The 11,888-nt window shown below is 37.3% G+C and overlaps 2 protein-coding genes across 3 annotated transcripts; one reads left to right on the forward strand and one right to left on the reverse strand.

Moving 5' to 3' along the window:
- The first annotated feature begins 3,121 nt into the window (after nucleotides 1-3,121).
- On the forward strand, nucleotides 3,122-4,501 carry LOC115749999 (protein translation factor SUI1 homolog 2). 2 transcript variants are annotated; one of them, XM_030687075.2, is made up of 2 exons: nucleotides 3,122-3,196; nucleotides 3,957-4,501. In XM_030687075.2, the coding sequence occupies exon 2, from the start codon at nucleotides 4,009-4,011 to the stop codon at nucleotides 4,345-4,347; it is 339 nt and encodes a 112-aa protein (XP_030542935.1). In that variant the 5' UTR covers nucleotides 3,122-3,196; nucleotides 3,957-4,008; the 3' UTR covers nucleotides 4,348-4,501. The 2 variants fall into 2 exon arrangements, with proteins under 2 accessions (XP_030542935.1, XP_030542936.1); XM_030687076.2 differs by having other exon boundaries at nucleotides 3,179-3,196; nucleotides 3,954-4,501.
- Nucleotides 4,502-5,106: 605 nt separating this feature from the next.
- On the reverse strand, nucleotides 5,107-9,497 carry LOC115749995 (calcium-dependent protein kinase 2-like). Its single transcript, XM_030687068.2, has 8 exons — nucleotides 8,528-9,497; nucleotides 7,570-7,713; nucleotides 7,261-7,413; nucleotides 6,882-6,997; nucleotides 6,480-6,647; nucleotides 6,250-6,377; nucleotides 5,915-6,014; nucleotides 5,107-5,501 (listed from the first exon to the last, which is right to left on the reverse strand). The coding sequence occupies exons 1-8, from the start codon at nucleotides 9,243-9,245 to the stop codon at nucleotides 5,427-5,429; spliced, it is 1,602 nt and encodes a 533-aa protein (XP_030542928.1). The 5' UTR covers nucleotides 9,246-9,497; the 3' UTR covers nucleotides 5,107-5,426.
- Nucleotides 9,498-11,888: the final 2,391 nt, after the last annotated feature.

Here is an 11,888-nt window from a genome sequence, read left to right on the forward strand (position 1 = left end):
TATTATTATTATTCTTTTACCTTTTAATTTTTCCTCCAAAAGTAAAACGTTATTCAAAATTCAAAAGAAAATGTTATTTAAAAATTACGTGTGACTATGAATGTTTAGGTAAATAAAGTATAGTACCACGCAATCAATTAATTAAGCTTATGTGTGATTTTAGTCCTTAATTTGTACTTTGGACTTTGACTTTTTTTTTTTGTATTAGACATAAATTATTATTATTATTCTTTTACCTTTTAATTTTTCCTCCAAAAGTAAAACGTTATTCAAAATTCAAAAGAAAATGTTATTTAAAAATTACGTGCGACTATGAATGTTTAGGTAAATAAAGTATAGTACCACGCAATCAATTAATTAAGCTTATGTGTGATTTTAGTCCTTAATTTGTACTTTGGACTTTGACTTTTTTTTTTTTGTATTAGACATAAATTATTATTATTATTCTTTTACCTTTTAATTTTTCCTCCAAAAGTAAAACGTTATTCAAATTTCAAAAGAAAATGTTATTTAAAAATTACGTGTGACTATGAATGTTTAGGTAAATAAAGTATAGTACCACGCAATCAATTAATTAAGCTTATGTGTGATTTTAGTCCTTAATTTGTACTTTGGACTTTGACTTTTTTTTGTATTAGACATAAATTATTATTATTATTCTTTTACCTTTTAATTTTTCCTCCAAAAGTAAAAAGTTATTCAAATTTCAAAAGAAAATGTTATTTAAAAATTACGTGCGACTATGAATGTTTAGGTAAATAAAGTATGGTACCACACAATCAATTAATTAAGCTTATGTGTGATTTTAGTCCTTAATTTGAACTTTGGACTTTGACTTTTTTTTTTTTGTATTAGACATAAATTATTATTATTATTCTTTTACCTTTTAATTTTTCCTCCAAAAGTAAAACGTTATTCAAAATTCAAAAGAAAATGTTATTTAAAAATTACGTGTGACTATGAATGTTTAGGTAAATAAAGTATAGTACCACGCAATCAATTAATTAAGCTTATGTGTGATTTTAGTCCTTAATTTGTACTTTGGACTTTGACTTTTTTTTTTTTGTATTAGACATAAATTATTATTATTATTATTCTTTTACCTTTTAATTTTTCCTCCAAAAGTAAAACGTTATTCAAAATTCAAAAGAAAATGTTATTTAAAAATTATGTGCGACTATGAATGTTTAGGTAAATAAAGTATAGTACCACGCAATCAATTAATTAAGCTTATGTGTGATTTTAGTCCTTAATTTGTACTTTGGACTTTGACTTTTTTTTTTTGTATTAGACATAAATTATTATTATTATTCTTTTACCTTTTAATTTTTCCTCCAAAAGTAAAACGTTATTCAAAATTCAAAAGAAAATGTTATTTAAAAATTACGTGTGACTATGAATGTTTAGGTAAATAAAGTATAGTACCACGCAATCAATTAATTAAGCTTATGTGTGATTTTAGTCCTTAATTTGTACTTTGGACTTTGACTTTTTTTTGTATTAGACATAAATTATTATTATTATTCTTTTACCTTTTAATTTTTCCTCCAAAAGTAAAACGTTATTCAAATTTCAAAAGAAAATGTTATTTAAAAATTACGTGCGACTATGAATGTTTAGGTAAATAAAGTATGGTACCACACAATCAATTAATTAAGCTTATGTGTGATTTTAGTCCTTAATTTGAACTTTGGACTTTGACTTTTTTTTTTTGTATTAGACATAAATTATTATTATTATTCTTTTACCTTTTAATTTTTCCTCCAAAAGTAAAACGTTATTCAAATTTCAAAAGAAAATGTTATTTAAAAATTACGTGTGACTATGAATGTTTAGGTAAATAAAGTATAGTACCACGCAATCAATTAATTAAGCTTATGTGTGATTTTAGTCCTTAATTTGTACTTTGGACTTTGACTTTTTTTTTGTATTAGACATAAATTATTATTATTATTCTTTTACCTTTTAATTTTTCCTCCAAAAGTAAAACGTTATTCAAAATTCAAAAGAAAATGTTATTTAAAAATTACATGTGACTATGAATGTTTAGGTAAATAAAGTATGGTACCACACAATCAATTAATTAAGCTTATGTGTGATTTTAGTCCTTAATTTGAACTTTGGACTTTGACTTTTTTTTTTTTTTGTATTAGACATAAATTATTATTATTCTTTTACCTTTTAATTTTTCCTCCAAAAGTAAAACGTTATTCAAATTTCAAAAAAAAATGTTATTTAAAAATTACGTGTGACTATGAATGTTTAGGAAAATAAAGTATGGTATCACGCAATATTCAAATAAAACCAAAATAAAAGTCAATCCAAGCAGGACGGGCTAAGAAATTTCTTTCAATGCCAGTATATTTTAAAGCAAGTGGACAGGTACAGTGGATACAATTTGCTCATATCTATAATTTTTTCAGTTTGGAAATTCATAAGAAAAATTAAATTTAAAAGAGAAACCAAGCTCCAGCATCCATGTTCGGGCCTAGCACGCAGATTAGCACAAAATCGATAATGACTAATGCCCGCCTTGCCCGGCGTGCTCGGGCCTCGCCGACCTAGGCATGACTCACCTCGACGTTCTCGTGAGATTTTCAGACATCGCAGATTCTTATTCGGAAACGTAAGGAGAAGAACATTGCTTCATATTTTTCTTTTTCCTTTTATTTTCTTTTTCTGGAATATTTTTTTTTTTTAACCAGCTCAACCCAAAAAAGAAAGGAGGTCATTGTGTACATTTGCTTTATCCAAATTAGAGGATATGCCAATTGGACGGGCCTCGTGCTTATCCTTTTCCCCCCTTTCTCGATTCTTCTCTCCATCGACGCCAAACATCAGAACAAAAGCACTTTAGCGGGACCCACCCAGCGCGACCCGAATCTTGGGGATTGCCAGCCCGCGGTCGGGGCGCGTGCCCTTTGCGCGTGACGCGCGATCGTCACAGCTGTCCCGCTCGCGTCGCGCATCATGCAACCATCGCCGTCTACCTAATCCGGCGAATCATCTGGACCGCCCAAGTTTCCTCGAAGGAGCGGCATTCAGCACGGGGGTCCACCACGGGTTCAATTCGTGTGGCTGATATCAAACCGCCTCCAACGACCCTATATATAGGCCCTCTTCTGGCTTGAGTCTCTCAACGATTTCCAGAATTGCGCTTTCGATCTCTTGATCAGGTTCTCCGATATTTCTTCAGGTGAGCCTCCGAATTTTGCTTCGAGCCTTTCTTTCTCGTTCTGTAGTTGCAGGGGCTTTTTTGGGTTCTCTGTTCTGTTATGAAGTTGGTCTCTCTCTGGGATTCACGTTTTCTGCTAGTGATCATGGTCGATGCGTGTTAGGGAATGGTTGTGGATCTGCTTGTCGTGGAGAAGCTCGGTTCATGTGAAGTTGTTCTCAGTTGACCGTTTTCTAGTTTCTGTGATGCATGTGCGATCTCTATCTTTCATGTCATCTTTGTTCTTGTTCACGCTTCTTGTTTCTTGGAGATTATCCGTGGGGCCTGTGCGGTGTTGCATAAATAATTCTGCTTCGTGTTGGTGAGCATGGACTAGATTTTGGTGACATGCTTTTGGTTGAGCTGGGTGTGAAAGAACCCCGTGTCTTGGTTTTGCGAGGAGCTGGAGATTGGGATTTCTCTGGGGTTCTGAATAGTTTTGATTAGACTATGTTGAGATCTTTATGTGTTCTTGTTCTTATGCCACAAACTCACTGTTTCGCATGGAATTGGTTCTCTCTTGATTGTCAGGAATACGTTGCCATGGTTGGATGGGGTTGTGTACAAGTTTGCCATGTCTAGTTTTGTATTATTGAATTGTGAGTATCCGTCTAGCTCGTTAAGTCTGAGCTAGTTGTATATGATTTTTTGCTGTTTGGTGACTTGATCTAGACCGTATCATTGGGTTGAACTTATTTTTTCACTGCTAGTTGTTTCACCGCAATATATTCTTGATTCACAGCAGCGCAGCATCCTCCTTCTGTGGTTCTAGAAGTCTAAATCCAGCAAATTACATGGTTGAAGTAGAATTCGAGCTTCCAACTGCTTTTGACCCATTCGCTGAGGGCAAGGACTCGGGTGCCCCTGGGGCAAAAGAGTATGTTCACATCCGCATCCAGCAAAGGAATGGAAAGAAGAGCTTGACTACTGTGCAGGGGCTGAAGAAAGAATTCAGCTACGAGAAGATCCTCAAGGATCTGAAGAAGGAGTTCTGTTGTAATGGGAATGTTGTCCATGACAAGGAGCTTGGAAAAATCATTCAGCTGCAAGGCGATCAGCGGAAGAACGTCTCCCAGTTTCTGGTCCAGGCCGGCCTCGTGAAGAAAGACCAGATCAAGATCCATGGTTTTTAAGGTAGGCCCCGGGTTCATGATTGGTCACGGTTTTGTGTGCCTACTACTATGGTAACTGGAGGTGCTTTTGCTTTTATGTGGGTTCTGTAGAGTCAATAATCTGGTGGCTTTGACTGCTGGAGAAGGTTGTGTTTTTTTCCTCCTTTTGGTTTCTCTTTGATGCTGGCGAAACTCGTAAACTTCAATGGGATGTTATGATCCTGTGTGGAGAATGGGATTTGGAAGTTCAGATATTGATATGATAACTTCTCGCGTTGATATGTTTGCTCAATTTCCATGACATGGTGCTGTGATTTTAAGGTCGAGAAACCCTCTATCGACAAAAAAGGCAGGGTAGGTCTATGGTGGCTTGACCAAATGAATGTTTATACTCTTCATCCTACCAACTTTAATTGCTATACAATTGTAATTAGAAAGGACATAAAAGTCTAATCTGGGTAGATGACAATTGCGTGCATAGTCAATTGAAGAACCATGAGACGTAACTGCTGGTGCAGCATGTTTTGTCATTTCTCCATCTCATTCATTCAAGAGTCCCTGTTCTTCCACAGCTTTAAGATGTCTGGAGAGGATTCTCATCCTTTCCAAAGAACATATAGAAATAGAATGTCTCCTTTTTAGAAGAATGGGGTAACCTCCATCAATTATTTCATTTATGGCAAACCTTGAGCAAGATGACAACAATTCAAACTATCAATCAGACAAAAACTGCAAGCGAAGTCAATGATCCTTCAATCAGTTTTGCCACTCTCTGGTTTTGGAACCATAAGGTTCAAAAGAGAGGATTTTTACCATAATTTGCAACAGTAAAGAAGCAGCTTCTTCAGCTGTGTTTTCAAATGACCTCTTCTCACAGTTATCTTCAAGAAATTAACAGTACAAAAATTGTACCATAGGGAAGGCCCAAGAAAATGCCATGAGTTGCATGCTTCCATCTGGCATCTCAGGAGAACCAAAGCAGATCTCAAACTAGAATTGACTTTCCAGGTCAAGTACGTTGAAGGATAACAGCTTCCGTATTTTAGAGTGCTTAACTTCAATTTACAATAGGTTCATCCGGAGGCATGAAAGAGAGCCCCCTAGAAGAGTCTCCCCTGGTTTTGGTTGCCACTTCTCATCATTGCGCAGAACTCCTGGTAGTTGATTCTGCCGTCCTGCCAACATAAGAAGAAAACATATAAGCTCGTGATGCTAAAAGAGTATGTGGTTGCTTTTGTGGGAGTTCCATAGTTTCCAATTTCATTAGCAGTGAAGAAAATAGACGTGTTCAATAAGATCAGCTTTCGACAAAGTCGGACAACAATACTATTTTCAAGTCTTCCATCTGGAAAGGAGGAAATGTAGAATTGATGAAAGAGTTCTTTAGTTTTACTGATCATAATAATCCCCAATAGGGAACAAAGTGATGAAAGAGCACGAAATGTGCAGAGACAGATGATATATCAACACTTTTCCACAGAAAAGATAAGAAAAAATTGAAAGATCTCGCAATTTTTAGAGGAAAACATCAACCATTTTTTTTTTGGGAAACAAAAGCAACCCTAAATTCAAAGGAAATCTATCTCACATTGTCCGTGTCAACTTCCGCTATAATATCTTTAATGGTGTCTTCATCTCCCATTCCATATCCTCTCATGGCAGTCTCAATTTCATCCATTGTGATGAACCTGCAAAAATCACGAAAAAGATAATCACTTGCGTCAGCAGTTGTTTTTACCCTTAACACAGAGAAGCGAGAATGCACCAAATAGAATTTGATGCATGAAATTCCTTTTATAGATTGTGGTTGTGGGTATAATCAACTAGATCCATATTCAATGTCTGGACAGACGGACCATGAAATTCACAGTTACACAAGTCATGATTCTTGAACAGTTTATGACGATGGAAGGGAATACTTACCCACTATTGTCCTTATCGAAATGCTGGAAGGCTACGTATAGATGTTCTTCTCTCTCTAGCTTGTGTCTATGCATTGTAGCTGTTATGAACTCGATGTAGTCAATACTTCCATTTCCGTCCACATCAGCCTGAAGTACAGAACAAGGATATCAGTTGCACCAATTCAAATTCCTCACACCAAAAAAGAAATCAGCTTGAATAAGTTGGGCACTCCATAAAATGTATCTTACTGCTTCCATCAGCTGCTTCACTTCTGCCTCTGTAAGCTTCGATCCAAGCCGAGCTAATCCTGTCTTCAGCTCCTCATAGGTGATCGTTCCACTCTTGTCAGTATCCATATTCGCGAACATTGCTTTCAACCCTTGAATATCTTCTTCAGATAGATTTTCAGCAATTACCTATTTACAATTTACAATAGCAGCATGAAATGATTGCCTAATCAATCTATGTACTAAGACTTGGAAGTGGCTTTTTGAGCTAAAAATGTTGTCAATCAATAAAGGCATACAATTTGAATTTGGAAACCACTCCCATTCAGAAACAATCCCTTCACTTACACTTGTATACTCTTTCAGCAAATTCAAATGGAGACAAAAAGAAACAAGAGGCACTCCAAAAATGCAGGGACTAACCTTCAGTGCAAGTTTCTTCAACTTGTTCATTGCTCTGAATTGCTTCATTCTTGAAAGGACAGCACTGTCTATTGGCTTGTCTGATGCATCTCCGCCTTCCTTAATCCAATGATGCTCTGCATGAGACAGAAATATCAGGTGGTTGATCAGAAGAGAATATAAATCTTCCAATGTACCAGCAAGTTCGATATTTGGACTATATCTAGAGAAACAGCATGCCAGAAGAGGATTAGTACTTTCATTGTTTAACAGAAAGAATCTCATATCTCACAAACTCAAGCTTAGATAATGGAGCTAGCATTTCTTGAGCAGCATGAAGGCTTGACCTACATCAAACATTTCTAAGAGCATGCGTCTTGTAAGGCAGAAGTAAAATCACCTAAAACCTGTGCAGAAGTAATCCTTTTCTTGGGGTCCTTCATTAACATTCTCTTGACCAGGTCCTTAGCACTACGGGATATAGTTGGCCATGGGTCACTTTCGAAATCAATCTCTCCTTGCAGTATCGCGTCAAATATCCCCTTCTCAGTTTCTGCAAAGCGCACTTATTAGATACTACCGATGCCAAAATCATGCACCACTTTACCGTCTGGCATAGTTCTGAAGAGATTATTGAAGTACGTCGTTCTAAGAGCACGAAGACTTATGTAAGGGAACAAAGAAAAAAGAAGGAGGATATAGTCTTTACCAGCCCAAAATGGAGGCACGCCACTGAGTAGGATATAAAGTATGACTCCTGCGCTCCATATGTCTATTTCCTTCCCATAATTGCGCCGCAAAACCTCAGGAGCAACATAGTAGGCACTCCCGACAATATCCTGGTACACCTTGCCTGGAAAATAAGAGGTAAGCAATGGAAACAGCCAAAAATGCCATATGCATAATTATGCAAAGTAAGATCCACTCGATTTCTTCTGAAGTTTGAGAGCTATAACAGAACATAAAGTTGAGCCTAACTGCAAAGTTACTTTCCTAAGCAACAGCAGACCTCAGTTATTCAATTTTCACTTGCAAGCAACAACTTCCTTTCAAGCATCTAGCGACTAGCATTGTACAAGAGACATCAGGGAGCTGCTACATTCTTTGAAGGAAACAAACAACACAATTTTGTGCCAAATAATACTCTTCTGTAGAAAATTATACAGCAACTCAGCATCTGACCACCTGGTCTATCTGGTTTGTGTAAGGAGGGAGCCGATTTGACCTTTTCAGTAAAGGGGGAAACAAATAAAGTAGAAGAGGGTAGTAGAGAGAGTCAAAATCCACAACCTTTTGAGAAGAGTAAATTCACGCCAAAACGTAACTAGAGTTGAGGAATACATATATTTACGAAAGAATTATCAGCTCATTCTTATACCCTTCGCGTGTCATGATCTTGCATGCACTCTAGACTCCCTGAAAATCTGACTGGCACCATTCTGGCATTTCCTCACCGTTAGTTCTAAAAGGGAAAACAACTTAGGATAGACAAAAGACAAAAGCTTCTTTCACAAAAAGCCAGAGCTGAAAATTCAATATATCCTAAAATTGAAAATTCTATTTAACATTTCACTTCCAAAAGTGAAAGGTGGTCCATTTCGTTCGATAAGACCAGTCATTAACCAACCAAACAAGGAGGATTTGTAAGTGGAAACTAGAATATCTACCTTCTTGGATGAACACGGACAAACCAAAATCTGTAGCCTGCAAGGGGGCATTCTCTTCCCTGCTAGCCAACAAGAAGTTCTCAGGCTTGAGATCTCTATGCATAACACCCATGAAATGGCAGGCATGAACAACATTGACAATCGCCCTACAGATTGTAGCCGCAGCTCTCTCAGTGTAGTGCCCCTTCGCGATGATCCTATCGAAAAGCTCGCCACCAGCACAGAGTTCCATCACAAGGTGGACCGATTGCTTGTCCTCATAAGCACCCTTGAACTCCACTATATTGGGCTGGCCACTCAAATGCTGCATGATCTGAATCTCCCTCCTCATGTCCTCCTTATCGTTCTTGGACACAAGCTTCCTCTTTGAAATGGACTTACAAGCATATTGCCTACCAGTGGAAATCTCAGTACAGAGATAAGTGACACCAAACTGACCTCTGCCCAGCTCTTTCCCAAATGTGTAGTGGGACTTGACATCTTCATAGGGCTTGCCCAGGATTGTGTCCACCTTCTGGGCTGGCCTGGGGCTTAGGACTGGGTTCGAGGCCTTGAACGCAACTTGCTGGGTTTGATAATGATTCGAAGGAGGCTTGTGCTGTGGAACCACGACAGGTTGCTGCTGCAGCTGCTGCTGCTGCTGTTGTTCATAGGTTCTCTGGTAATTCGCACCCCCAGATCTGTACCCATTTCTGTCCTTAGTGAAACAACAGCCCATGTCTTTATTTCTCTCCGGCGAGAAGAAACGATTGTCAGAATCGGAGGAAAGATCGGACTCCGGAATCAGGAATTGTGCAGAATGCACTGAAATTCGAGGGAAGCAGAGAGAGAAAGTTTCACTCTTTTACTCAGGAGCTGATGGATGAATCCTGGGTCGGTGATTACATGAGGGAAGGACAGATGATTCGTGAGATGAACTGAATTTGGGAGAGAATCGGCCGAGGTTGCGATTGGGAGATTTTTTGTAAGGAAAACGTGTTGGAGAAATGAGAGAGAAGGCAAATCGTGATTGGAACGAAACACTGCTCTGCTTCATGAAAACAAAGAACTTGGGTCAACTTTTCAATTAAGTCGAGATATTGACTTTCCTTGACTAGGATAACTTGAAATAAACAGCCGACATGATTTCTCTCACCCAACCAAAGTAGTTGCCATAAAAGAGGCAACCGTGTCCTACGAGCATGTCGTCGTGTAATATTTTCACGATTGTATGTATTATCTAGCTGCTGACATATACCGCTAAAACGACTTTTTTTTTTTACTTTGATATTTTTATAGAATACATTGATAAGCTCGTTAACTTCGAACATTTTTATTTTTTTATAACGGGATAAAAAATCTTATGATTTTAATCCTCATATTCCGTAGCGTGTATTTGTCATTTTGATTAATTTTGAAAATTGCCACTCGTCAATTGAATATTAATGGAGCGAGAAAAGATCCAAATCACTTTTAAAAAGTTGAAAAGTTTAGCATGTCGGATAATCAGTGGGTGCAAAAAAAAAAAAACAAAAATTGTATTATAAGAGCAAGAATCCGCGACCCGTTTGTGTCGGGATGCACGAACCAACCAATGCCACATCGGATTCTCAGTAAAATATTCATCGTTTTCCTTCGATCCGTGAGCGGTCGATTACTCAAATTACGTGTAGGCTAAGGTTTGGTGGGGGGGAAGAACATGGTCCTCGTGGTTATAATGACCTGGGAAGTTTCCCAAGTCCGTCGTTTGGAAAATCCCCCATTTTCATTCTTGCATATTACTCCGAGTCCTCATTTTCCTACTTTTCAACTGTTGATGTTGAGTTGGACCAAAAAAAAAAAAAAACTGTTGATGTTGAGATTTGTCTTCTTACTTTTCGCACCCTTTGGGCTGGCGGCTTTTACAGACTAACTTTGGTCATTCCACAAATTTTACACTGCTAGTGTATTCTCTCGAAAACAATTTTTTAATTTTTCCCAGAAGAGAGTTGAAAAACTTAAATAAATGAGTTTGCTGGGATTTTTCAAATTCAATGATGACTACCCTAGACATTAGGAAAAATTATCAAAAAAGTCATAAACCATTATGTACTTTTACCAATTCGACCATAAACCTTTTAAGTTTGCCGATTCAGTTCTATACATGTTTATTTTTGCCAATTCAATTTTATTGATCGAAAATCGCTGGCGTGGACGGCGGCGGTTCTATATGGCACCACCGATGCAGGCATAAATAATTTCTAATAATATTTTAATTTTTTATTTTCTATTCTTTTTCCTTTTTTTTCTTCTCTTTTTTTCCTTGGCAGAGGTTGAGGCCGAAGGGAAAAAGAAAAGAAAAAACAAGAAAACATAAAAATAAAAAATATATATTCAAATAATATTATTAAAAATTTGTTCAAGTCCACGCCGGCGGAGGTCCATGCTAGAGGGAAAAAAGAAAAGAAAAAAATGAAACTAAAAAAATAAAAAAGCAAAAAAAATATTATTAAAATTATCCATATCAGTATCGGCGGTCTACGTAGGATTTCTTGGCATCTACGTCAACGATTTTTCAACCAAAAAGATTGAATTGGTAAAATATAAACAGGTTTAGGATTAAATCGACGAAATTAAAAGATTTAAAATTGAATTGGTAAAAATGTAAAAGGTTTAGGACTTTTTAAATAATTTTTCAGAATTAAAATAGACATCGTCCAATTGTTTCTACGGTGCATTTTTATCCTAAGCCATTTGTGTTGGAACAATCAAAAAGCATAATATAGCCACTCGTCCTGACCAATTACCGTGACGCGCATTTGTTGAGACAACGTGCTTTGCAATAACAAAGACATCTTGTGATTTTCAAGAACAACGCATCGGGCCCCCCACCCCCCAATCTTCTCCCTCTTTCTTCGCCAAAGACGAGGGATTTGTACTGACACGGTTGGAACCTACTGCCCACTGATTATCGCATTGGCCTATTAGGAACTAGAGATTCAAGTGGGTCCCACAACATGCTCGAGCTGTCCCCATCATACGACTTTGTTGTTTTTTTTCGTTCATCGGTGGAAAAGCACTGTGATTACGTGGCATCGGAGATATTTGGCAAAACGCGTGAACGGCACACAGACAAAAAAAAAAGAAGAAGAAGAAACCAAAAATGTGTCATTGGCTCGATCTTCGGTCGGGAAGTGGTTGCTTGGTCAAAGGTGTCACCGAGTTGGCGTTTACGCGGTTTTGGATTGAATTGCGAACGCACGGCCGTCTTTGCGGTCGTGTCGTGCTAACCCCATCGAGAATAATTTCATTTTATTGTTGTCGATGTTACACATAACCCGTCAATGAAATTCGAGAGTAAAGATACATTTTCTTCAAAATAATTTCATTTTTTTTACATTAT

Source organism: Rhodamnia argentea, chromosome 2 (genome assembly GCF_020921035.1).
Source record: "Rhodamnia argentea isolate NSW1041297 chromosome 2, ASM2092103v1, whole genome shotgun sequence".
In the NCBI taxonomy this organism is placed as follows: domain Eukaryota; kingdom Viridiplantae; phylum Streptophyta; class Magnoliopsida; order Myrtales; family Myrtaceae; genus Rhodamnia; species Rhodamnia argentea.